General features: G+C 46.3%; 1 protein-coding gene across 1 annotated transcript; it reads left to right on the top strand.

Moving 5' to 3' along the window:
* Window positions 1-72: 72 nt before the first annotated feature.
* LOC139254478 (guanylate-binding protein 1-like) lies at window positions 73-27786 on the top strand. Its single transcript, XM_070873697.1, has 9 exons — window positions 73-265; window positions 2110-2237; window positions 2738-2847; window positions 4506-4699; window positions 9397-9636; window positions 16725-17002; window positions 18743-18955; window positions 23265-23367; window positions 27220-27786. Exons 1-9 carry the CDS (start codon window positions 73-75, stop codon window positions 27612-27614), a joined length of 1854 nt encoding a protein of 617 aa, XP_070729798.1. The 3' UTR covers window positions 27615-27786.
* Window positions 27787-27846: the final 60 nt, after the last annotated feature.

Raw genomic sequence — 27846 nt, 5'->3', positions numbered from 1 at the left:
GGGACATCTGGTGGTCGTGAAAGGCACTATATAAATGCAAGTCTTTTTTACCTTTTTGCTAGCTTGCCTGAAATGGCCTCTGCGGTGTACATGCAAACTCCCGTGTGCTTCATTGAGAACAGCTCTGACGGCTCGCTGCGGGTAAATCCAGTCGCGATGGACATCCTTGCGAGTAACAACGAGCCTGTGGTGGTGGTGGCGATCGTCGGACTTTACAGAACTGGGAAGTCTTACTTGATGAACCGGTTAGCAGGGAAAGCACATGGTACGGGGTTTGTTTCTGGGGCTTTTGAGCATTTGGTCAGGATCAGTGCTGGAGGGGGAAATCTCTAGCTGAGGATGTTTATAATTTAAAAAAAAAACACTAGGAATAAATATTTTTATAACTCATGGAGCCTTGTATTATAAGGCTTGCCATAGTCTTGAAATTATGGTTTAAAAGCAGAATAGTAATAAATTGCTTGGTTGAGTGGTAAATTACACATTCTCACCACACTCGGGGTTAAGATTCTTCTGAATTCTGATTTTCTGGTGACTATCTTGTATTAATGGCCTCTAGTTGTGCTCTTCCCCACAAGTAGAAACATTCTCTCTGTATCCACTCTATCAAACCTTTTCATAATTTTAAAGACTTCAATTAGGACACCCTCCACCTTTTTTCAACTGACGAGACCCAGCCTGTTCACCCTTTCCTTGCATTTCTGGTATCTTCCATGTAAATCTTCTCTGCACCCTCGCTAGTGCCTTTAGCCTTTTTATAATATGGCGACCAGAACTGTACTCAGTACTGTAAGTGTGGTCCAACCAAGGTTCTATGCAGGTATGGCATAACCTCCCTACTTTTCAATTCCAACCCTCTAGAAATAAACCCTGGTGCTTGCATGCTTTGTTATGGCCTTGTTAATCTGTGTAACAACTTTGTGATTGGTGTATTTGTACTCTGAGATCCCTTTGCTCCTCTATCCCACCTAGACTCGCATCCTCCAATAAGTGACTTCCTACCAAAATGTAATGCCTCACATTTATCTGTGTTGAATTTCAATTATCAATTACATACCCATTCTGCAAGTTTTTTTAATGTCCTCCTGTCAATAAAATTGGACAGATTTGATGAATTGTATCCAGTAATGCATTGAATCTTAAAATTAAAATGCTAACTGGCTTTCCCTGTGTGCATTAAGGAATGAGGGTTGCAGGAAATTCTCAGCATGCATTTCCCCCTTAGTGCTTTTAGTTTGTACTCTAGGCCTAGATTTCTATTTCTGACAAATAATGAATGTTTGAATTAGACTTGTCTGTCTTACCTCTAGACTTGACTCTTCCAATGTACTCCTGGCTGGCCTTCCACATTCAACACTACGTAAACTTGAGCAGATCCAAAACGTGGCTGCCCCATGTCCTAACTCGCACAGAGTCCCGCTCACCCATCACCCCCTGTGCTCACTGCCCGTTGTCCTAACTCGCACCGAATCCCGCTCACCCATCACCCCCTGTGCTCACTGCCCCATGTCCTAACTCGCACAGAGTCCCGCTCACTGCCCCGTGTCCTAACTCGCACTGAGTACCACTCACCCATCACCCTGTACTCGCTGACTTACATTGGTTCCCGGTTAAGCAACGCCTCAATTTCAAAATTCTCATACTGGTTTACAAATCCCTCCATGACCTCACCCCTCCCTATCTCTAATCTCCTGCAGTCCCACAATCCCACCCCAGGATATTTGTGCTCTTCTAATTCTGCCTTCCTGAGCATCCCTGATTATGATTACTCCCCCATTGGTGGCCGTGTCTTCTGTTCCTTAGGCCCTAAGCTCTGGAATTCTCTGCCTAAACCTCTGCCTCTTTCCTCCTTGAAGATGCTCCTTAAAACCCACATCTTTGTCCAATTTTTTGGTCACCTGTGCTAATTTCTCCTTTGAGGCTTGGTGGAAATTTGTTTGTCTTTTTATAATGCTCAGATGTTTAACTGTTAAAGCTGCTACATAAAATCACATTGTTGTTGCCATTTGGAGAATTCTATAATGCGGGTTTTGTCCAACCTGTGTAAAATGTATCTAAACTTGCCCAGCATATTTACACCGTATATTTTCACATTGACGTCGGAGCCAGGTTTCTCCCTTGGGTCGACGGTTGAGTCTCACACTAAGGGGATCTGGATGTGGTGCGTGCCTCACCCCCTCAAGCTGAACCATTCCTTGGTGCTGCTGGATACAGAAGGACTGGGGGATGTAACCAAGGTAATTTGCACATGGTTTCACATCGCGCTCGCAACATGCGATTGGAGGTTTGCACTTTCTTACTCTGGCGACTTGAAGGCAACTCGTTACTCGGCCCTTAAAACTGAGCAGCTTGCAAGTCTGAAATGAGTCTTAACTTGGGTGTCCTGTGGCCTAGGGCAGAAATGGGTGGGGGTGGCTGGAAAAGAATCTTGCCACTGCGGTTTAGGTTTGAGATGCCGCTAGTGCCGAAGAGCTAGTGATGGGTGTGTGCTGCAAAATCCCCTACCTGTTTGTCTTGCTGAAACAATTCTCCCTCCCCACCCCCGGCTTTTCCCTCCCCAGCTGCTCCTCCCCTTCCCCCGCCCCACCGGAAAGACTGAAGGAGGGGCTTGAGTGGAGTACAAAAGCTGGCGTGGACTGTTTGTGCCGAATGGCCTGTTTCTGTGCTGTATATCCAATGTAATGTTCCTTGGTAATTGTGATGCTGCTAAAACTAGACAAAATATGTTTGCTTTCAGGGCGATCAGAAAAATGACAGCTGGATCTTTGCCCTCGCTGTTCTTCTGAGCAGTACCCTTGTATACAACAGCATGGGCACGATCGATCAATATGCCCTGGAGAAACTGCAGTATCCTTTTGAAGGGATTGAATTCTCCCCAAAAATCACCAAAGGTAACATCGCTCAATAGTTAATGGTGTTCAACATCCCACTGGGCTGATGATTGAGACATTTCAGTCACAACCCAAAACAACAACTTTTATTTAAAGAGCACCTTTAAAGAAAGACTTGCATCTATATAGCACCTTTCACGACCACTGGACATCCCAAAGTGCTTTGCAGCCAATTAAGTACTTTTGGAGTGTAGTCACTGTTGTAATGTAATGTGGGAAATGCGGCAAGCAATTTGTGCACAGCAAGCTCCCACAAACAGCAATGTGATAATGACCCAGATGTTTTTAATGTTGGTTTGAGGGATACATATTGGCCAGGACACTGGGATAACTCCCTTGGCTGCCTTCAAAATAGTGCCATGGGGTCTATTGCATCCACCTGAGGGTAGACAGAGCCTTGGTTTAATGTCTCATCTGAAAGATGGCACCTCTGACAGTGCAGTGCTCCCTGAACACTGCCCTGGATTTATGAGCTCATGTCTCTGGAGTGGGCCTGGAACCCACAACCTTCTGTCTGGGGAGCGTATACTATCCATTGAGCCACAGCTGACACATGTAGTAAAATGTCCAAGGCTCTTCAACTGTATTATAAGACACACAATTTGATGTTGATCCACACAAGGAGAAATTAGGGCAGATGACCATGTTTGGTCAGAGGTAGGTTTAAAGGAGGAAGAATGGAGAAGTGCAGAGGTTTAAACAGGGAATTCCAGAACTTGGGGCCTTGGCAGCTGAAGGCGTGGCCACCAATGGTTGAGTGATTATAATCAGATGCTCGAGGGCAGAATTAGGAATGCAAATATCTGAGGTTAGAGGTTCAAGTAATAGAATTACTGGAATTGAATGTGGTGAACATAACACATTCTAGTGTTTGACTCATGAGCAATATGTTTGGCATCCTTATTTTGACTTGTATGGAAATGAGCCTATAGTTTGTTTGAGTTCATGGCTTGTGAATGCATGCCTTGAAGACTAAATTAAGCAACCTGTAGTCACCATGTTTCCTCCTGGCTGGCTTCCCACATTCTACCCTCTTTAAACTTGAGGTCATCCCAAACTCAGCAGCCTGTTCCTAACCTGCACCAAGTCCTGCTCAAACATTATCCTCTGTGCTCACTGACCTACATTGACTCCTGGTTAAGCAATGCCTTGATTTCAAAATTCTCATCCTTGTTTACCAATCCTTCCATGGCCCTTGCCCCTCCCTATCTCTCATCTCCAGCCTCAACCCCCCCAACCCCTGAGATACATGTGCTCTCTAATTCCACCCTCTTGAGCATCCCTGATTATAATTGCTCAACCATTGGTGGCTGTGACTTCTAGGTCTCAAGCTCTGGTATTCCTTGCCTAAAGTTCTCTGCCTCTCTACCCCTACCTCCTTTTAAGATGCTCCTTCAAACCTACCTCTTTGACCAAGCTTTTGGTCACCTGCCCTAATTTCTCCTTGTGTGGCTCGGTGTCTTTTTTTTTGTCTAATACTCCTGTGAAGCATCTTGGGCCATTTTACCAAGTTAAAGGTGTGATGTAATGCAAGTTGTTACTTTGTGTGATTGGTGTCTCGGTTTGAGTAGTTCTTGTTCCCCTGTTTTAAAGTTGATTCTTTAACCAGTCCAGTTTTGTCACAGAGCTGACTGAACTGATTAAAGTTAATGCCAGTGACGATTTCCATGAAGATGATGAGATAGAATATTTGAAGTTCTTCCCGACTTTTGTCTGGTCTGTCAGGGACTTCAGTCTCGAACTGAAAATCGAGGGCAAAGTGGTGAGTCAGGACGAATATTTGGAACATGCTCTGCTACTGAAAAAAGGTAATGCATTTTTTTCTGATGTGGGGGAACTATCTTGTTTCAGTCAATTGTCCATCCCTCATCTCCCCCTGCCCCCCCCTTGAATTATTGAACTGCCTCATATAAAACAAAAGGTTTGGAATCCTCTACCTCAGGGCTGTGGATGCTTATTTGTGGACTATATTCAAGATGGTGGTAAATTTTGGGAATTGAGGGATATGTAGTGTGTGTGTGTGTATATATAGCACTACTTTGGCTGTATAGTGCTTTGAGATGTCTGGTGGTCGTGAAAGGCACTAAATAAATACTGGTCTTACTTTGCTTTCTATGGGGATAGTGCAGGAATGTGGAGTTGAGGTAGAAGATCAGCCATAAACTTATTGAATGGTGGAGCAGGCAAGTGACCAGTAACAGTCACAGCACACAAATGCCAGGCAATGACCATCTCCAACAAGTGAGTCTAACCACGTCCCCTTCATATTCAATGGCATTACCATTGCCGAATCCCCCATCACCATCCTGGGATCACCATTGACCAGAAACTTAACTGGACCAGCCACATAAATACTGTGGCAACAAGAGCAGGTCAGAGGCTGGGTATTCTGCAGTGTGTCTCGCCACCTGACTCCCCAAAGCCTTCCCACCATTGACAAGGCACAAGTCAGGATTGAGGGAACGCTGACCACTTGCCTGGATGAGTGCAGCTCCAACAACACACAAAGCTTGACACCATCCAGGACAAAGCAGCCAATTTGGCACCCCATCCACCACCTTAAACATTCACTCTCCCACCGGTGTACCGTGGCTGCAGTGTGTACCATGTACAAGATGCACTGCAGCAACTCGCCAAGTCTTTGGCAGAACTTCCCAAACCCATGACCTCTACCACCTAGAGGGACAAGGGCAGCAGGCACATGGAAACACCACCACCTCCACAATCCCCTCCAAGTCACACACCATGCTGACTTGGAAATATATCGGCCGTTCCTTCATTGTCGCTGGGTCACAATCCTGGAACTCTCTCCCTAACAGCACTGGGAGCACCTTCACCACATGGACTGCAGCGGTCCAAGAAGGTGGCTCACCACCATCTTAAGGGAAATTGGGGATGGGCAATAAATGCTGGTCTTGTCAGTGATGCCCACATCCTGGAACAAAAAAAAAGTTTGAAGCGCCAAGTGGCCGACTCCAGCTTATTGTGTAAAATGAAGCATCCCAGTAACCAGAGCTTATCACCTTGATTTCAATATGACACAACTGTTACTGGGACCGTTCCCCTGTCAATCTGTTATTGGGTTCCAGTGTAACCCATACTATGGGCTCCAAGTCTTTCCTTGGCAGCCAATCTAATGTGACGAGTTCCCCTCAATTTACTTGCGGTTACAACACAGCCCATTTCCAACAGTTACTTAAACTGTCAGCCCTGTTGTGGATAATCAACATGTTGCTGGTGCAGGAATTAATTCTGCCGTAGCTCAGTAGGTCCCACTCTGGTGAGTCAGAAGGTTGTGGGTTCAAGTTCCAGTCCAGAGATTTGAGCGTGTAATCTAGGCTGACTCTTCCAGTGCCATACTGAGGGAGTGCTGCACTGTCTGAGCTGCTGTCTGTCAAATGAAACTTTAAGCCGAGGCCCCAACTGTGCTCCTGGGTGGATGTAAAAGAGGGACAAGGGCAGCAGGCACCCACCACCCCATGAGCCCTTTAACAAACACCAAAAGCAGTTGATCTGGTCACTCAGTGCTGTGTAAATTCCCAGCATTACAACAGTGACTGCACTGCAAAGGTATTTGTTGTAAAGCATGTTGAGGTCATGAAAGGTGCTATATAAATACAAGTCTCTGTTCCAAGCATGCTTGAATCAGCGAGGAGGAAAGATTGCTAATCATTGAAATTTACAGCACAGAAGGAAGCTATTGGATTCAGTGCCTGATCCTTGTGATCGTATTTTTGGAGAAAATTAGGCATTTCCAATCTCCAAATCTTCTAAAGGTTGACTAATCGAGTTTATTTTCCCGTCAAATCTTTTTTCTATCACGCATTAGTGGCAGGTCAATCCAATTGTTTTGTGGATCACTGCAGGGGAACTGCCTTCCCCAAACCCTACGACGCGTGCATAGAATCACAGAACGGTTACAGCACAGGAGGAGGCCATTCGGCCTGTTGAGCCCGTGCTGACTCCAAGAGCATCTCAGCCAGTCCCACTCCCCTGCCCTTTCCCTGTACACCTGCATATCTTTTTCCTTCAGGTACTTATCCAGTGAAAGCCATGATTAAATCCGACCCTGACCACTCGCTGCGCTTGTACAAAAAAAGTTTTCCTCATGTCGCCTTTGAATCTTCTGCCAATCACCTTAAATCTGTGTCCTCTGGTTCTCCACCCTTCTATCAATGGGATCTCTCTCTCTCTCTCTCTCTCTCTCTCTCGCCTCTCTCTCTCTCTCTCTCTCGCCCCTCTCTCTCTCTCTCTCGCCCCTCTCTCTCTCTCTCTCGCCCTTCTCTCTCTCTCGCGCCCTTCTCTCTCTCTCTCTCTCTCTCTCGCGCCCTTCTCTCTCTCTCTCTCTCTAGCGCCCTTCTCTCTCTCTCTCTCTCTCTCGCGCCCTTCTCTCTCTCTCTCTCTCTCTAGCGCCCTTCTCTCTCTCTCTCTCTAGCGCCCTTCTCTCTCTCTCTCTCTCGCGCGCCCTTCTCTCTCTCTCTCTCTCTCGCGCCCTTCTCTCTCTCTCTCGCGCCCTTCTCTCTCTCTCTCTCGCGCCCCTCTCTCTCTCTCTCTCTCTCGCGCCCTTCTCTCTCTCTTTCTCTCTAGCGCCCTTCTCTCTCTCTCTCTCGCGCGCCCTTCTCTCTCTCTCTCGCGCCCTTCTCTCTCTCTCTCTCTCTCGCGCCCTTCTCTCTCTCTCTCTCTCTCGCGCCCCTCTCTCTCTCTCTCTCTCGCGCCCCTCTCTCTCGCTCTCTCGCGCCCTTCTCTCTCTCTCTCTCTCTCGCGCCCTTCTCTCTCTCTCTCTCGCGCCCTTCTCTCTCTCTCTCTCTCTCGCGCGCCCCTCTCTCTCTCTCTCTCTCGCGCGCCCCTCTCTCTCTCTCTCTCTCGCGCGCCCTTCTCTCTCTCTCTCTCTCTCGCGCCCTTCTCTCTCTCTCTCTCTCTCTCGCGCGCCCCTCTCTCTCTCTCTCTCTCTCGCGCGCGCCCTTCTCTCTCTCTCGCGCCCTTCTCTCTCTCTCTCTCTCTCTCGCGCCCTTCTCTCTCTCTCTCTCTCTCGCGCCTCTCTCTCTCTCTCTCTCTCTCGCGCCCCTCTCTCTCTCTCTCTCTCTCGCGCGCCCTTCTCTCTCTCTCTCTCTCTCTCGCGCGCCCTTCTCTCTCTCTCTCTCGCGCCCTCTCTCTCTCTCTCTCGCGCGCCCCTCTCTCTCTCTCTCGCGCCCTTCTCTCTCTCTCTCTCTCTCGCGCGCCCTTCTCTCTCTCTCTCCGCGCCCCTCTCTCTCTCTCTCTCTCGCGCCCCTCTCTCTCTCTCTCTCGCGCCCTTCTCTCTCTCTCTCTCTCTCTCGCGCCCTTCTCTCTCTCGCGCCCCTCCTCTCTCTCTCTCGCGCCCTTCTCTCTCTCTCTCTCTCTCTCGCGCCCTTCTCTCTCTCTCTCTCTCTCTCGCGCCCCTTCTCTCTCTCTCTCTCTCTCTCTCGCGCCTTCTCTCTCTCTCTCTCTCTCTCGCGCCCTTCTCTCTCTCTCTCTCTCTCGCGCGCCCTTCTCTCTCTCTCTCTCTCTCTCTCGCGCCCTTCTCTCTCTCTCTCTCTCTCTCGCGCCCCTTCTCTCTCTCTCTCTCTCTCTCGCGCGCCCTTCTCTCTCTCTCTCTCTCTCTCGCGCGCCCTCTCTCTCTCTCTCTCTCTCGCGCCCCTCTCTCTCTCTCTCTCTCTCGCCCCTCTCTCTCTCTCTCTCTCTCGCGCCCTCTCTCTCTCTCTCTCTCGCCGCCCTTCTCTCTCTCTCTCTCTCTCGCGCCCTTCTCTCTCTCTCTCTCTCTCTCGCGCCCTCTCTCTCTCTCTCTCTCGCGCCCTCTCTCTCTCTCTCTCTCTCGCGCCCCTCTCTCTCTCTCTCTCTCTCGCGCCCCTCTCTCTCTCTCTCTCTCTCTCGCGCCCTCTCTCTCTCTCTCTCTCTCTCTCGCGCCCTCTCTCTCTCTCTCTCTCTCTCCGCGCCCTTCTCTCTCTCTCTCTCTCTCTCGCGCCCCTCTCTCTCTCTCTCTCTCTCGCGCCCCTCTCTCTCTCTCTCTCTCTCGCGCCCTTCTCTCTCTCTCTCTCTCTCGCGCCCCTTCTCTCTCTCTCTCTCTCTCTCGCGCGCCCCTCTCTCTCTCTCTCGCGCGCCCCTCTCTCTCTCTCTCTCTCGCGCCCCTCTCTCTCTCTCTCTCTCTCTCTCCTTCCCTCTCTCTCTCTCTCTCTCTCTCGCGCCCTTCTCTCTCTCTCTCTCTCTCTCGCGCCCTTCTCTCTCTCTCTCTCTCTCTCTCTCTCGTGCCCTTCTCTCTCCAAATTTGGACACAATACTCCAGGTGAGGTCAGAGCAGTGTTTTCTAAACATGGATTTCTGGCACTAAAAGGAAAATTAAAGCTTCCCTTTTTGTCACAAGTGATTACTGTGACTCTTAAATTCCTTTCTAAATTCAGCCATTGTTCAATTGTTCAGTGTCCTGTTGCTATCGAATTAGGTTCAATCACAGTCCCTTCCCTCATGTTACAATTTGTTTTTTTTAATGCAGGTAATTCTAAAAAGGTGATGGAATATAACTTGCCCCGGCAGTGCATCCGGAATTTTTTCCCCAAGCGGAAGTGTTTTGTCTTTGTCCGGCCTGTTGGCAGCAATCTGCATGCAATGGAAACCATTCCAGAATGCCAGATAGACGAGAGCTTCACCCAGGAGTGCCAGCAGTTCTGCAGGTACATCTACGAAACATCACAACCCAAATCATTGAAAGGAGGCCACATCATTAACGGGAGAAGTAAGTACGAGTGCCTTGAAACCAATGGTAACAACACCTGCTCAGCAGCCAAGTGGGATATAGTATAAAAGTGGGGAAATCTTGCTGCAACTGTACAGGGCATTGGCGAGGCCACACCTGGAGTACTGTATACAGTTTTGGTCTCTTCACCTTAAGGAGGGATATACTTGCATTGAAGGCAGTTCAGAGAAGGATCACTAGGTTGATTCCTGGGATGAAAGGGTTGTCTTTTTTGGAAAGGTTGAGCTGGTGGGGCCTGTATTCATTGGAGTTTAGAAGAATGAGGTGATTTTATTGAAACATTCAAGATACTGATGGGGCTTGACCAGGTAGATGTCGAGGATGTTTCTCCTTGTAGGGGAATCTAGAACCAGAGGGCATAGTTTCAGAATAAGGGGTCATCTATTTAACGCTGATGAGGAATTTCTTGAAGGTTGTGATTCTTTGGAATTCTGTACCCCAGGGAGCTGTGGAGGCTGAATCATTGAATATATTCAAGGCTGAGATACAGATTCTTGAACTGTAGGAGAGTTGAGGATTTATGGGAACAGGCAGGGAAGTGGAGTTGAGGCCAAGATCAGATCAGCCATGATATTAAATGGCAGAGAAGGCTCGAGGGGGCCGTATGGCCTACTCTGTTCCTAGTTTGTGTTATGTTCTTCCAAAGAATTCCCAGCTATGTACATAAGCTCTAATTCATGAATATATAGAACCATTTAATGAACATAACATAAGAATTAGGAACAGGAGTAGGCCATCTAGCCCCTCGAGCCTGCTCCGCCATTCAAAAAGATCATGGCTGATCTGGCCGGGGACTCTGCTCCACTTACCTGCCCGCTCCCCATAACGCTTCATTCCCTTATTGGTTAAAAATCTATCTCTGATTTTAATACATTCAATGAGCTAGCCTCAACTGCTTCCTTGGGCAGAGAATTCCACAGATTCACAACCCTCTGGGAGAAGAAATTCCTTCTCAACTTGGTTTTAAATTGGCTCCCCTGTATTTTGAGGCTGTGCCCCCTAGTTCTGGTCTCCCCGACTAGTGGAAACAACCTCTCTTCCTCTATCTTGTCTATCCCTTTCATTATTTTTAAATATTTCTATAAGATCACCCCTCATCCTTCTGAACTCCGAGTAAAGACCCAGTCTACTCAATCTATCATAAGGTAACCCCCTCATCTCTGGAATCCACCTTGTGAATCGTCTCTGTACCCCCTCCAAAGCTAGTATCACCTTCAAGTAAGGTGACCAAAACTGCACGCAGTACCCCAGGTGTGGCCTCACCAATACCCTGTACAGTTGCAGCAGGACCTCCCTGCTTTTGTACTCCATCCCTCTCGCAATGAAGGCCAACATTCCATTCGCCTTCCTGATTACCTGCAAACTAACTTTTTGGGATTCATTCACAAGGACCCCCAGGTCCCTCTGCACCGCAACATGTTGTAATTTCTCCCCATTCAAATAATATTCCTTTTTACTGTTTTTTTTTTTTCCCCAAGGTGGATGACCTCACATTTTCCGACATTGTATTCCATCTGCCAAACCTTAGCCCATTCGCTTAACCCATCTAAATCTCTTTGCAGCCTCTCTGTACCCGCTACACAACCTGCTTCCCCACTAATCTTTGTCATCTGCAAATTTTGTTACACGACACTCTGTCCCCTCCTCCAGGTCATCTGTGTATTGTAAACAGTTGTGGTCCCAGCACTGATCCCTGTGGCACACCACTAACCACCGATTTCCAACCTGAAAAGGACCCATTTATCCCAACTCTCTGCTTTGTGTTAGCCAGCCAATTCTCTATCCATGCTAATACATTTCCGCTGACTCCGCGTACCTTTATCTTCTGCAGTAACCTTTTGTGTGGCACCTTATCGAATGCCTTTTGAAAATCTAAATACACCACATCCATCGGTACACCTCTATCCACCATGCTCGTTATATCAAAAAATTCCAGTAAATTAGTTAAACATGATTTTCCCCTTCATGAATCCATGTTGCATCTGCTTGATTGCACTATTCCTATCTAGATGTCCTGCTATTTCTTCCTTAATGATAGCTTCAAGCATTTTCCCCACTACAGATGTTAAACTAACCGGCCTATAGTTACCTGCCTTTTGTCTGCCCCCTTTTTTAAACAGAGGCATTACATTAGCTGCTTTCCAATCCACTGGTAGCTCTCCAGAGTCCAGAGAATTTTGGTAGATTATAACCAATGCATCTGCCATAACTTCTGCCATCTCTTTTAATACCCTGGGATGCATTTCATCAGGACCAGGGGACTTGTCTACCTTGAGTCCCATTAGCCTGTCCAGCACCAGCTCCCTAGTGATAGTGATTGTCTCAAGGTCTTCCTTCCCACATTCCTGTGACCAGCAATTGTTGGCATGGTTTTTGTGTCTTCCACTGTGAAGACTGAAGCAAAATAATTGTTTAAGGTCTCAGCCATTTCCACATTTCCCATTACTAAATCCCCCTTCTCATCTTCTAAAGGACCAACATTTGCTTTAGTCACACTTTTCCTTTTTATATATCGGTAAAAGCTTTTACTATCTGTTTTGTGCAAGTTTACTTTCGTAATCTATCTTTCCTTCCTTTATTGCTTTTAGTCACACTTTGCTGTCGTTTAAAATTTTCCCAATCTTCTAGTTTCCCACTAACCTTGGCCACCTTATACGCATTGGTTTTTAATTTGATACACTCATTTCCTTGGTTATCCACGGCTGGTTATCCCTTCTCTTACCGCCCTTCTTTTTCACTGGAATATATTTTTGTTGCGCACTATGAAAGAGCTCCTTAAAAGTCCTCCACTGATCCTCAATTGTGCCACTGATTAGTCTGTGTTCCCAGTCTACTTTAGCCAACTCTGTCCTCATCCCACTGTCGTCCCCTTTTGTTTAAGCATAGTATGCTCGTTTGAGACACTACTTCCTCACCCTCCATCTGTATTACAAATTCAACCATACTGTGATCACTCATTCCGAGAGGATCTTTTACTAGGAGATTGTTTATTATTCCTGTCTCATTACACAGGACCAGATCTAAGATAGCTTGCTCTCTTATAGGTTCTGTAACATACTGTTCTAAGAAACAATCCCGTATGCATTCTATGAATTCCTCCTCCAGGCTACCCCGTGCGATTTGATTTGACCAATCGATATGTAGGTTAAAATCCCCCATGATTACTGCCATTCCTTTTTCACATGCCTCCATTATTCCCTTGATTATTGTGTGCCCCACCGTGAAGTTATTATTTGCGGGCCTATAAACTATGCCCACCAGTGACTTTTTCCCCTTACTATCTCTAATCTCCACCCACAATGATTCAACATTTTGTTCATTGGAGCCAATATCGTCTCTCACAACTGCCCTGATATCATCCTTTATTAACAGAGCTACCCCACCTCCTTTCCCTTCTTGTCTATCTTTCCGAATTGTCAGATACCCCTGTATGTTTAATTCCCAGTCTTGGCCACCCTGCAACCACGTTTCTGTAATGGCCACCAAATCATCCCCATTTGTAATGATTTGTGCCGTCAACTCATTTACTTTATTTCAAATGCTGCGTGCGTTTAGGTAGTGTTTTAATACTAGCTTTTAAACCATGATTTTTAGTTTTGACCCCTCCTGCAGCCCTTTATCTTCATACATATTGTCCCTTCCTATCACCTTGTAGTTTACACTTACCCCAGTGCTACTCTGCTCTGTTGCCTCTTGCCTTTTGCATTCTTTCTTGGGGTCCTGTTCATCTGCGCTCTCTCCGACTCTAACTAGCTCAGAGCCCTCTCCTGGGTTCCAAATACTCCTCACATTGAGGCACTGAGCTTTCAGGCTTGCCTTTTTATTACACTTTGACCCTTTAGAATTTTGCTGTACATTGGCCCTTTTTGTTTTTTGCCTTGGGTTTCTCTGCCCTTCACTTTCACTCATCTCCTTTCTGTCCTTTGCTTCTGTCTCCATTTTGTTTCCCTCTGTCTCCCTGCATTGGTTCCCATCCCCCTGCCATATTAGTTTAACTCCTCCCCAACAGCATGAGCAAACACTGCCCCTAGGACATTGGTTCTGGTCCTGCCCAGGTGCAGACCGTCCGGTTTGTACTGGTCCCACCTCCCCCAGAACCTGTTCTAATGCCCCAGGAATTTTAATCCCTCCCTGCTGCACCACTGCTCAAGCCACATATTCATCTGAGCAATCCTGCGATTCCTACTCTGACTAGCACGTGGCACTGAGCAATCCTGAGATTACTACTTTTGAGGTCCTACTTTTTAATTTAGCTCCTTAAATTTGTCTCGTAGGACCTCATCCCTTTTTTTTTACCTATGTCGTTGGTACCAATGTGCACCACGACAACTGGCTGTTTTCCCTCCCTTTTCAGAATGTCCTGCACCCGCTCCGAGACATCCTTGACCCTTGCACCAGGGAGGCAACATACCATCCTGGAGTCTCGGTTGTGGCTGCAGAAACGCCTATCTATTCCCCTCACCATTGAATCCCCTATCATTATCGCTCTCCCACTCTTTTTCCTGCCCTCCTGTGCAACAGAGCCAGCCATGATGCCATGAACTTGGCTGCTGCTGCCCTCCCCTGGTGAGTCATCCCCCTCAACAGTACCCAAAGCAGTGTATCTGTTTTGCAGGGGGATGACCGCAGGGGACCCCTGCACTACCTTCCTTGCACTGCTCTTCCTGCTGGTCTTCCATTCCCTAGCTGGCTGTGGACCCCTCTCCTGCGGTAAGACCAACTCGCTACATGTGCTACTCACGTCATTCTCAGCATCGTAGATGCTCCAGAGTGAATCCACCTCAGCTCCAATTCTGCAACGCAGTCCGTCAGGAGCTGGAGGCGGATACACTTTCCGCACACGTAGTCGTCAGGGACACCAGAGGCGTCCCCGAGTTCCCACATGGCACAGGAGGAGCATAACACGTGACTGAGCTCTCCTGCCTTGACTTAACCCTTAGATACACTTAAATTGGTGACAACACTTAACAGGTTACTTACTGATATAAAAAAGAAAAAACTACTTGCCAATCACTTACCCCTTTGGCTGTGATGTCACCTTTTTTGATTCCTTTCTACTTCTCTTCTGCTTTTTCTCCTGGCTGGAGCTGCTCCCGCCTCTCGCCGACTGCTGCTGCCTGTGGAGCACCCGCTGGGCCTTTTATAGGCCTCACCATGCTGCTCCCGCGACTGCCGCTGCCTATGGACCACCCGCTGGGCCTTTTATAGGCCTCACCATGCTGCTCCCGCCTCTCACCGACTGCCGCTGCCTGTGGAGCACCCGCTGGGCCTTTTATAGGCCTCACCATGCTGCTCCCGCCTCTCGCCGACTGCTGCTGCCTGTGGAGCACCCGCTGGGCCTTTTATAGGCCTCACCATGCTGCTCCCGCCTCTCGCTGACTGCCGCTGCCTGTGGAACACCTGCTGGGCCTTTTATAGGCCTCACCATGCTGCTCCCGCCTCTCGCTGACTGCTGCTGCCTGTGGAACACCTGCTGGGCCTTTTATAGGCCTCACCATGCTGCTCCTGCCTCTCACCTGCTGCTGCCTGTGGAACACCTGCTGGGCCTTTTATAGGCCTCACCATGCTGCTCCCGCCTCTCGCTGACTGCCGCTGCCTGTGGAACACCTGCTGGGCCTTTTATAGGCCTCACCATGCTGCTCCCGCCTCTCGCTGACTGCTGCTGCCTGTGGAACACCTGCTGGGCCTTTTATAGGCCTCACCATGCTGCTCCTGCCTCTCACCGACTGCTGCTGCCTGTGGAACACCTGCTGGGCCTTTTATAGGCCTCACCATGCTGCTCCCGCCTCTCGCTGACTGCCGCTCTAGTGCAGGAGATCATTTGGCCCATCATGCCACTGCCAGTTTTTTTCAAAGATCTATCCAATTAATCTCACTCCCCTACTCTTCCCAAGCCCAGCAAATGTTTCCTCTTCAAATATTTATCCATTTCCCTTTAGTGTTACTACAGAATTTACAACACAGAATCAGGCTATTCAGTCCAATTGGTCTATGCTGGTGCTTATGCTCCATAGTAGCCTCCTCTCCTTACTTCAAATCAGGACATTCTAATAGTTTCTCACTTGTGTATTGTATTGCTTTCTCTCTCAATTTACTAATCTAGCTTCCCCTTAAATGCATCTGCTATTTGCCTGAACTGTTCTTGAGTTAGCAGGTTCCACATTGTAACTGCTCCTGCAGTAAAGAAGTTCCTCATTAAATTATTTTTATTCATGGGATGTGGGTGTCACTGGCAAGGTTGGCATTTATTACCCATCCCTAATTGCCCTTGAGAAGATGATGAGTCACCGCCTTGAACTGCTGCAGTCTGTGTGGTGAAGGTGCTCCCACAGTGCTGTTGGAGCTAGAGTTCTGGGATTTTGACCCAGGGATGGTGATGTATTTCCAAGTCCGGATGGTGTGTGACCTGGAGGTGGTGGTGGTGGTGGTCCCATGTGTCTGCTGCCCTTGTCCTTCTCGGCACTAGAGTTTGTGGGTTTGGGACGTGCTGCTGAAGCCTTGGTGAATTACTGCAGTGCATCTTGTAGATGGTACACACTCTGCTGGTGGTGGAGGGAGTGCCAATTCCTATTGGATTTGGTACTGGCTGTCTTGTATTTATGTCCACTTATTTTGGATTCTCCCAAAGTGGAAACTCCTGTCTATTGAATCAGCTTCTACCATTACCTTCAGGCAGTGCTTTCCAGATCATAAACTTGCTGTGTAATGCACATCTCTAGGCGCCTCTCCCTGGTTCTTTTGCCAATTATATTATGTGTTCTTTGGTTAGAGACCTTCCTGCCACTAGAAATGGTTTCTCCCTATTTACTGACAAACCCCTCAGAATTTTGAACCTATCAAAAACCTCCTTGACCTTCTCTAAAGAGAACACTCCTAGTTTCTCATCTATAACTAGTGGTCCAGTGACTCAATAGATCATTGAAAGCTGTTACACTGGGTAAATATTTTTCGGTATGTTTCTGAATAGTATATTAAATTCTGGAAATGGGATCTGATTGATTAGTTTTGTAGCTTGTGTTTGTTCAAAATTGCAGCAAAATGCCTTTTGAATTTTATTTTGCTTGCAGTGTTGGGTGTGCTAGCGACCAACTATGTCTCCAGTATTGCCAGCGGGGCAGTCCCTTGCATGGACGATGCTGTTACCTCCATGGCCAGACTAGAAAACTCGGCTGCTGTTCTACAGGCCTCTGCTTACTACAGGCAACAGATGGAGCAACTGACAGAGATGCCAATGGAAACCAAGGACCTTTCGGACATCCATGGGAAGTGCGAAAAAGGCGCCCTTCAAGTCTTTATGCAGCGTTCCTTCAAAGACCACAACCAAGAGTACCAAAAACAAGTGGTGGTAAGGGTTCCTGCACTCCTTTTCTGCGGCTTATCTTCACCTTTTTGGCTGTTGATGTTCCTTGGAAGAGTGCCATTTTTACCCTGTGCTGGATATTTACAAAATATTTTTTGTGTTCCTGGGATGTGGGTGTTGCTGGCAAGGCCAGCATTTATTGCCCATCCCAAATTGCCTTTGAGAAATTGGTGGTGAGCCACCTTCCTGAACTGTTGCAGTCTGTCTTCTCTCTCTGTTTGGTACAACTGAGTAGCTAGCTAGGCCATTTCAGAGGGCAGTTAAGAGTCAACCACATTGCTGTGGGTCTGGAATCATAGGCCAGACCGGGCAAGGACAGTAGATTTCCTTAAGATAAAAGATCACAGGGTTGGGGGTAATATAGGATTGGCTAATGAACAGATCAGTTTGGTTCATTTTCAGGTTGGCGGTTGTCCTATCTGTAACCAGGGGGTGCTGCAGGGATCAGTGCTGGGACCCCAACTATTTACAATCTATATTAACAACTTGGAGGAAGGAACCAAGTGTAACGTAGCCAAGTTTGTTGACTATACAAAGACGAGAGGAAAAGCAATATGTGAGGGACACACACAAATCTGCAAAAGGACATAGACAGGCTAAGTGGGCAAAAATTTGGCAGATGGAGCATGTTGGCAAGTGTGGTCATACACTTTGGCAGAAAAAAAAATCAAAGAGCAAGTTATTTAAATGGTGAAAGTTTGCTAAGTGCCGCAGTACAGCTGGACCTGGGGTTCCTTGTGCAGGTACAGCAAGTGATCAGGAAGGCTAATGGAATCTTCTCCTTTATTGCAAAAGGGGATGGAGTATAAAAGCAAGGAAGCCTTGCTACAGTTATACAGGGTATTGGTGAGGCCACACCTGGAATACTGCATGCAATTTTGATTTTCATATTTACAAAAGGATATACTTGCTTTGGAGGCAGTTCAGAGAAGGTTCACTCGGTTAATTCTGTAAATGAGGGGGTTGACTTATGAGGAAAGGTTGAGCCTCTACTTATTGGCATTCAGAAGAATGAGAGGTGATCTTATCAAAATTTATAAGATTTAGGGGGCTTGACAAGGTGGATGCAGAGGATGTTTCCACTGATGGGGGAGACTAGAACTAGGGGGCATGATCTTTGAATAAGGGGCCGCCCATTTAAAACTGAGATGAGACGTTTCTTCTGGTTGTAAATCTGTGGAATTTGCTGTGGAAACGGGGACATTGAATACATTTAAGATAAATAGACAGTTCTTAAATGATGGGTTATGGAGAGTGGCAGGGAAGTGGACCTGAGTCCATGATCGTATTAAATGGCGGAGCAAGCTCGAGGGGCCGTATTTCTAATGTTATGTTCCAAAAGACATTGGGAAACAAATGGGTTTTGCTGACAATCTGGCATCCTGGTCACCATTAATGGTTGTAGCTTTTTAAAAAAATTCAGATTTATTTAATTAACTGAATTTAATTCCCCAGCTGCCGTGGTGGGATTTGAACTTGTCTCTGGATCATCAGTCCAGCCCTCTGGATTACTAGTCCAGTAACATAACCACTATGCTACCCTACCCTATTGTCACTAAAGTAACTATTCTTTCTAATTTCTGTAGAAGTGCATTATGCAGTCTTTTATTCTCCCCAGCCTGATATCATTGTCCTGATAATCCTCTTGGGCCAAATTAAAGTGTAATCACCCTTGTGGTATATTGATCTGATCCCACTTGTAATGCTGGTCTCATTTTGCCCCAGTGCGACCTTGCGCATCAGTATCTAGACATCTGCGTGAAGAATGAGCAGGTGTCCCTGGAGAAATGCCAGCAACTCCTTCAGAGCCTTTCTACAGAAATGGACCAAAAACTACAGGAGGGGGTTTACACACGGCCCGGCGGGTATCGGCTGTATGCCGAGGACCGGAACACGATGGTGTCAAACTACCACTCTGCCCCTGGGAAGGGGATAAAGGTAAAAAAAAAAACTAGTATGGTCGATAGGACTTTTGTTAAAATATAAGCTGTAGGGGAAATCATAGGCTAGTAATTAGTGGCAGTTGCAAATGTTCATATTATCTGGGGTGAATTATCTTCCTAAGCTGTGATCGTTCAACATTTGGAGTCTAATTCTGGTTAACAGGAAGTTATAATGAGGTCCCAGAAAATTAGTTCAACAGTTAGAATGGTTGCTATATTGAAATTTTTGTCAGATGAAGTATTTAAGGTTGACGGGTTTGTGCAGTGAGGCCTCTGGGAAAGCCTATAAGGTGGCGGGGTATATTGCTGGGATACTGCAGAATAAAGCTCTGAATACTATAGTTACTGCAATGCTTTAGTATGATATGTAAGTCACGTCGCAACTTTGGTTCCCATGGTGGGTGTTGATTGAAGTCTGTCATTTCCATAAACTGCCTGAAATTGCTGTTTCTGGGAATCTACTCATTGTCTGTCTGATAACTAACTACTTGTGGCATATTCTGACCCATCAGTGGTGTGCCCCTTCTGGCTTGAATAGGGTATCTGTGTACTTTGCTGGGAAACCTCTTTATTCAATGCCAAGGCATATGTTGAATGAGTGAGGCTTCATGTGCCTTTCTTCTGCCTAATGAAACTAGGGGACCAGCTTCCACACCAAAGGAGGATGCGTTCACAGGTGTTTCAATGATGGACCTAATATTCCAGATCCTGAAGGGTGGAAGATGCCTGTATGTGGATTTTAACATGTGGTGACCATTGCACACCAGCCACCACACGGGCTTGTCAGAGCTAGGCCTTGGTCCAGTGGCAAGGGTTATCCAAGACAACTGGAGACCTGCTCTGCTGCACGGATACATATCGCAGTGTGGGCTGCCCCTGGGCCCCTGGGCCCCTGGCCCTGGACTCTCGCCTCTCCGGGCCCCGATCATGTCTCTTTGCGATCTCTTGTCGCTCCTTTGCCTCAATCTCGTCTCTGCTGTATCTGCTCATGCTCCAATCACGGACCTGGACCTTGATGACCTCACTCTTCGCTGCCGTTGCTCCCTGAAGTGGTACACCTCCACTCTTCTCCCGGGCCGCTGCTTGGCGTTCCTTTTATGGCTTCGACCTGCCGCTGGTGTTCTCACGCAGGTCAGGGCCTCCACTCTTCTCCTGGGCCGCTGCTCGAGGCTCCTTTTATCCCACTGGAGATGGGTCCTCTTTATTTAGTATACGTCTGTTTTTAAGTCTGCCTTTTCTGGGGCCTCTTCACCTTGGCTAGTCTCACTTGCCAACCCTTTCCCTGTACAATTTTTTTTTCCCTTTCAGGTACGTATCGAATTCCCTTTTGAAAACCATGATTAAGTCTGCCTCCACCACACTTTCAGGCTGTATATTCCAGATCCTAATCACTTGCTGCATTTATATTTAAAAAAAAAAAGTTTCCCTCCAGTTGCTTTTGGACCTTTTGCCAATCACCTTAAATATGTGACGTCTGGTTCTCCACCTTTCTGCCAATGAAATTTCTCTCCATCTACTCTGTGCAGATTCCTCATCATTTTGAACAACTCTATCCAATCTCCCCTCAACCTTCTCTGCTCTAAGGCGAACAACCGCAGCTTCTCCAGTCTATCCACACAAGTCCCTCATCTCTGGAACCATTCTTGTAAATCTTTTCTACACCCTGTTCCAAGTCCTTCCTAAAATGTGTGCAGAATTGGACACACTACTCCAGTTGAGGCTGACTGTTTTACTGTTCTTAACTTCCTTGCTATTGTACTCTGCCTTTATCAAGTCCAAAATCCCATAAGCTTTCAGCCTGCCCTGCTAGCTTCGATGATTTGTGCACGGCTTTTAGCTGTGTATTTAAACCTGATTCACATTAAAGACAACTTTTCAACAGTGGGTGTGATGTGTCATCATAGGCCATCCCTCAAAATCGAGGAAGACTTGCTTCTACTCAGTTCTCAGGTGACTGTACAGTCCAATATGGAAATTAGCCTCCGTCACAGGTGGGGTAGACAGGGGTTGAAGGAAAGGGTGGGTGGGACTGGTTTGCCGCACGCTCCTTCCGCTGTCTGCGCTTGTTTTCTGCATGCTCTTGGCAATGAGACTCGAGGTGCTCAGCGCCCTCCCAGATACTCTTCCTCCACTTTGGACAGTCTGGGGCCAGGGATTTCCCAGGTGTCGGTGGGGCTGTTGCACTTTATCAAGGAGGCTTTGAAGGTGTCCTTGAAACGTTTTCTCTGCCCACCTTGGGCTCGCTTCCTGTGTAGGAGTTCAGAGTAGTGGTTGCTTTGGGACTCTCATGTTAGGCATGTGAAAAATGTGGCCTGCCCAGCAGAGCTGGTAGAGTGTGGTCAGTGCTTCGATGCTGGGGATGTTGGCCTGATCGAGGACACTAACGGCGTGTCTATTTTCCCAGGGGATTTGCAGGATCTTGTGGAGGCTTTGCTAGTATTTCTCCAGCGACTTGAGGTGTCTACTGTATATGGCCCACGTCTGAGCCATACAGGAGGGCAGGTTTTGCTACAATCCTGTAGACCTGTATGTTGATTACCAAGACGGGTTATTTTGTTTGCAGTCTGACGAATTGGTGTCAACAGCAGTTAATTAGCACCTTTAATTATCGACTCTGACCTAATTAATTTTGTTGCAAGAATACACTAGAGATTGAAAAACTCCCCAATCTCTCTAGTTGGGGCTGAGGCACCTGTTAAATGATCCTGAACTGTGACAAGTGGGGTATATTGAGCACCTGAATTTCTAGGATTGATTGTAGAGAGGTTCCAGGAATTGGGAGATTTTTTTTCATTTGGGGAAACAAAGACTTCGAGATTGGAATCTGTTTTCAAAAGTAATAGATTGGCTGATGTTGATGGTTAGGGGATGGAAGAGCAGGGTTAAATTCCAATGTTGAGTATCATGCCCCTTTTGAACCAATCAATAACATTTAAAGTTTGGCATGTACAGCCTTCAGAAGGGAGCTGGGAGGGTTGGTGAAGGTACGCAAGTGTCAGGTGGGATTGTTGTGGCTTTTCCCCCTTGCACTCCAGTTCCACCCTTCCTGGTGACTGGAATGGGGGGGGAGGGGTCTGGATTGTTCATGTGTCACCATGTCTGAAGGGACAGGCTGGATAAACAGACAGTCTCTTCCTACCTTGCTCTTCCCTTTTCCTCATTCAAAGTTTATGCCCTTTGGTTGTCCCTTAAGGATTTTCTCTCTGATTAAAATAACGTTTCCCATTTAACCTTGATCATCAGGTTTGAAGACTCTGCTTCTTGCTGAGAGATCTAACTTCTCCAGTATCTCCTTGAACATTAAATGCCATCTGGTATCTGCTTTCAGTCACCTCCACCCTTGACATCCATCCTAAAATTTGGCCCCATTCTAAGTGTGTCTTTTATATGTTGGCTTTATCCCTGCACTTGTGTACTTTGGGACACATTTATAAAACCTAGGGTCTTGTGTTTTTGCAACTTGTCACCCTACATCTTGAGCTTTGAGTCTTTATTCTTCAGCCCATATTACTTTCTCCTTTTCCCCAAGTTTTTTGTTGTGTAATGAGATTCCTCTGAAAAATGCAATGCAGCACCTCACCTAGTAACAACCCTTTGTTTGAGGGAAATATATTTAATTCCAAACTTTTCATTGAATAATGCAGAAAGGTGTCATTTGACCATCTTTGAAATTCCACCCATCTGTGAGAACCAGCACTTGGTCCCACTTTTTTCTCCTCAGCCCTACAAATTTCTCCAGTATTTATCCAATTTCTGTTTGAAAGTTACTATTGAATCTGCTTCCACCCTTTCAAAAAAAATATAGAAATGTTGGTCTTTTTAAATTTCCCCTTAACCTTCTCAGCAGTAAGGAGAGCAATCCCAGCTTCCCTAGTGCCTAAAAGAAATAAATACTTGCACTTATATAGCGCCTTTCATTACCATTGGACGTCTCCAGCACTTTACAGCCAATTAGTACTTTTGGAGTGTAGTCACTGTTGTAATGTAGGAATCGCAGCAGCCAATTTGCGCACAGAGAAGGTGGTGAGCCTTCTCTGTGCGCAAACCAGATAATCAATTTTTTTTTATGTTGATTGAGGGATTAAATATTGGCCAGGACACTAGGGATAACCTTCCCTGCTCTTCGAAATAATACCGTGGGATCTTTTATGTCCACCTGAGAGCAGAAGGGGCCTTGTTTTAATCTTTCATCTGAAAGACGACACCTCTGACAGTGCAGCACTCCCTCAGCACTGCACTGGAGTGACTCTGAGGCAAGAGTGCTGTCACTGACTGACTGAAATGCCTCATTTGCTTCAAAACAGGCTGAAGTGGTCCTTGCAGATTTTCTTAAGCAGAAGCAGGTGGAGGCGGACACCATATTGCAGGCCGAGAAGAAACTGTCTGAATCAGAGAAGAAGTTGGCAAGTAAGGACATGATACTGCTTTCTGCTTTTTATCTAACTATCTGAATGTGGTAAAGTTTCACCTACAGGAATCCTTCATGTAGTGAGTTTGAGATTAACATTAAGGGTATGGTAGCATAATGGTTGTTACTGGGCTAGTAATCCAGAGGCCTGGACTAATGATTTGGAGACGTGAGTCTCCATGGCAGCTAGGGAATTTAAATTCAGTTCATTAAATAAATCTGGAATTAAAAAGTTAGTATCCATAATGGTGACCATTAAACTATCAAATTGTCAAGAAAAACTCAACTGGTTCTCTAATTTCCTTTAGCAAAGGAAATCTGCCATCCTTACTTGGTCTGGCCTGACTCCTGACCAACAGCAATGTGGTTGACTCTTAACTGACATCTGAAATGGCCTAGCAAGCCACTCAGTTGTACCGAACTGTTGTGACAAAGTCAGAACTGTGGGAATACCTTCACCACATGGACTGCAGCGGTTGAAGGAGGCTCACCACCTTCTCTAGGGCGATTAGGGATGGGCAATAAATGTCAGCCATACCAGTGACGCCCACATCCCAGGAATGAATAAATAATTTTTAAAATTACTGTTTTTGAAGCCTTCCGTTAACCTAGTTGAATCTTTATATGGCGGTTGTTTAGTAAGGTTGGCATTTCGGTTGCTGTAATTTCATAAGTGGGTGTTATGCAACATTTGGAAAAACACGAAGAAATGTGATTTTATTTTTAGAATTCCTTGCATTGTTTCCGCCTCAAGTCTGGTCCATTAATGTGGGTAAGTTAGTCACCTGATCACTGTCTGAAATCTTGCTGTGTTTGGAACGGCTGTACTCCAGATTAGTGTCTTGTATGTGAAGTGTTTGAGAATTGTGGAAATGTGAGATTGGCTTTATGTATTTTTAGCTTGAACAGCGGAATTCCCCACAATAGATTCCTAGAGTGTGAAGTGCTCATTCGAGTGCCAGTCAAGAACTTTGCATCATATTGAATATCAAGAAATCTGTTCCAAACATCCACCACTTGACCACTGCAACGTATAAGATTGAGGGGGCTTGACAAGGTGGATGCAGAGAGGATGTTTCCACTTATGGGGGAGACTAGAACTAGAGGGCATAATCTTAAAATAAGGGGCTGACCATTTAAAACTGATGAGAAATTTCTTAGGTTGTAAATCTCTGATTTGCTGCCCTAGAACTGTGGAAGCTGGGTCATTGAATATATTTAAGACCAAGATAAACAGTTTCTTAACCGATGAGGGGTTATGGGGAGCGGGCAGGGAAGTGGACCTGGGTCCATGATCGGATCAGCCATGATCATATTAAATGGAGCAGGCTCAAGGGGCCCTATGGCCTAGTCCTGCTCCTAATTATGTTATGTTCACTGGAAATTGCAACAGACAGTTGACTAATATATATTTTTAACATATTAAATCGTCCCAAGTGCTTCAGTGGCATTTGGAAAAGTTTGCATGAAATTCAGCATGGATTTTAAGGCAAATAGTGTTTGACAAACCTGGAGTCCTTGTGCAACAGAGAAGGTTAAGGTTAGAGCAGTTGTGTTTATGGGCATTCAATTTCAACCAAATCCCTATGGGGGTAAAAGGATACTGACAGTATGGATATGAAATTGGCTAAGGGACAAGAATGGTAAATGCTTTTCCCCACACTTGAAAGTATACAGTGGTGTGTCTTTCCCCCCCAGGGGTCAGTATTAGGACACTGCTCTTTCTGATGTATGTATATTTTAAAACATTCATTCTGGGCGAGTGTCGCTGGCATTTATTGGTGAGCTGCCGCCTTGAACTGCTGCAGTCTGTGGTGAAGGTACTCCCACAGTACTGTTGGGGAGGGAGTTCCAGGATTTTGACCCAGTGACTATGAAAGAATGGCAATATATTTCCAAATCAGGATGGTGTTTAAATTGGAGGGATCTTGGGGTATATGGGGCATAATTTCAAAATTTTCAGATGACTTGCTGCTCAAATGTAGAAAAACAATGAGGATAGTAACAGACCTCCAGGAGGGCATAAACATACTGGTGAAATGGGTAGACAGATAGCAGATTAAATTTAATGAAGTGTGAAGTTGTATATTTTGGTAGGAATAATGAGGCAATAAGTTACAATTTTAAAGGGGGTGCAGGAAGAGACTTTCAATGTGGAAGGTGGTAACAAAAACACTAGGATCCTCCTTTGCTTCAGAGTACAAAAGCAAGGAAGTTATGCTCCAGCTTTAAAAAGACACTAGCAATACCTCTGCTAGGGTATTCAGTTCTGAGCATCACTTTAGGAAGAATGTCAAGGCCTTGGAGGTACAGAAGAAATTTATTAGAATGTGTCCAAGGATGAGACTTCAGTTATGTGGAGAAGCTGGGGTGTTTCTCAGAGCAGAGAAGATATTAAGAGGAAATGAGTTGTTTTGATAGAGCAAATAAGGATAACTTGTATCCAGTGGCAGAAGGATCCATAACCAGAGGATATGGATTTAAGATGATTGGCAAAATACATGAGCTGAGAGGTTATGCTTGAACTGTATAAAACACTAGGCCACAGCTAGAGTACTGCATACAGTTCTGGTCACCACATTACAGGAAAGATGTGATTGCACTAGAGAGGATAGAGGAGATTTGAGAATGTTGCCTGGAATGAAGAATTTTAGTGATGAAGAAAGATTGGATAGGCTGTGGTTGTTTTCTTTGGAACAGAGGAGATTTAAGTGTATAAAATTGAGGGGCCTAGATAGTGGATAGGAAGGACCTATTTCCCTTAGAAGGGGCAACAACCAGGGGGCATAGATTTGAAGTAATTGATAGGAGAATTTGAGGGCAAATTTCTTTGTGTGGTGGGGGTCTGGAACTCTGCCTGAAAGGGTGGTAGAGGCAGAAACCCTTGCCACATTTAAAAAGCACTTGGATGTGCACTTGAAATGCCATAACCTACAAGGTTCTGGACCAAGAGCTGGATTAGGTTGGATAGCTTTGTTGGCTGGCAGGGACACGATGGGCCAAAAAGGCCTCCTTCCGTACTGTAAACTTCTGATATAACCAGAGGTGACATGTGACTATTTTATAACAAATGAGTTGTTGTGATCTTGATTGCATGATCTGAAAGGGTGGTGAAAGCTGATGAAATCGACACTTAAAAAGGGAATGGCATATTTGCCATATAGGGCTATGGGAAAAGACCAGGTGTGTGGGACTAATTTGGTAGCTTAAACAGAGCCAAAATGGGTAAAATAATCTGACTGGCCTCCTGGTGGCTGCAGAGCTTTGAGGGAATTTGAGTTTGGCCTAGGTCAGCTATAGGCAGGGCTGGCAATGGTCGAGTGATAAATTGGGGATCTGCAGATCTGCAAGAGGCCAGAGTTGGAGGAGTGCAGAGACCTGGGGGAGGGGGGGGGGGTTGTAAGCTGGAGGACATTGTGGAGATGGGGAGGGGTGAGGCCATGGAGGGATTATAATCGCTCAACCATTGGTGACTGTGCCTTCAGCTACCTAGGCCCCAAGCTCTGGAACTCTCTGCCTAAGCCTCTCTGCCACTCTACCACTCTCCTTGAAGATGTTTCTTAAAACCTACCTCTTTGACCAAGCTTTTGGTCACCTGTGCTAATTTGTACTTGTGCAGCTGTCAAATTTTTATCTCCACTCCTGTGAAGTGCCTTTGGATGTTTCACTACATTAAAGGCGCTATATAAATACAAGTTGTTTGAAGGCAGGATGAGCATTTTGAAATCGAGGCATTGTCACAAGGATGATGGATGGGTGTTACTTAGTACTAGTTAATTAGCCTGTTCTTTCTCTCTCTCCCTCCCCCCCCCCCCCCCCCCCTCCTCCTCCTCCTCCTCCTCCCACCCCAGGTGAAATAGAGAAGGCTGTCCTGATGGAACAGTTGAATAAGGCTCGGGAAGAGGAGCTGTTGAAGTTGAAGCAACTGAGGCAAGATGAGCAAAGAACCAATGAGGAGAACCTTCGCCAGATGAAAGTGAAAATGCTGGAGGAGAGGGAGGAAATGCTGAAGGAACAGGAGCGGGCCCTGGAAAGCCTGATGACTGAGCAGCAAGCCATTTTGGAAAGGGGCTTCCAGGAAAAGGCTGAGCTGATGGAAGAGCAAATTCAACAGCTCAGGGAGCAGGAGCAGCAGACGCGGGCTGGCGGCCTGGTGAGCTCCATAGATTTCATGGGGATCCTGCGTTCTATATTTAACGTGGCAAGGGCGCTCGCCACTGGCTTTGTTGGTGCGGATGGGGAGTAGTCCATTGAAGTCGTTGGATTCCTGTTCAAATTGATGGAGCTCCAAATCCGAAAGATTTCACTTTCAATGTGTGGCACATCTCGCGTGGTTGTACTTGCATTTAACAGCACTTGTGATGTAAAGCTAAACAGCCTTTATAAAATTGTGTAAAAATAAAATTTATTCTTGCTAAGCAACTTGTCAACACAATCTATCGAGGATCATCCCAGTGATGTCCTAGTTGTAGCATGAT

This window comes from Pristiophorus japonicus, unplaced genomic scaffold (assembly GCF_044704955.1).
Source record: "Pristiophorus japonicus isolate sPriJap1 unplaced genomic scaffold, sPriJap1.hap1 HAP1_SCAFFOLD_548, whole genome shotgun sequence".
Classification (NCBI taxonomy): domain Eukaryota; kingdom Metazoa; phylum Chordata; class Chondrichthyes; family Pristiophoridae; genus Pristiophorus; species Pristiophorus japonicus.
Note: the sequence above shows the minus strand (reverse complement) of the source record. Positions and strands in the feature narration are given on the sequence as shown.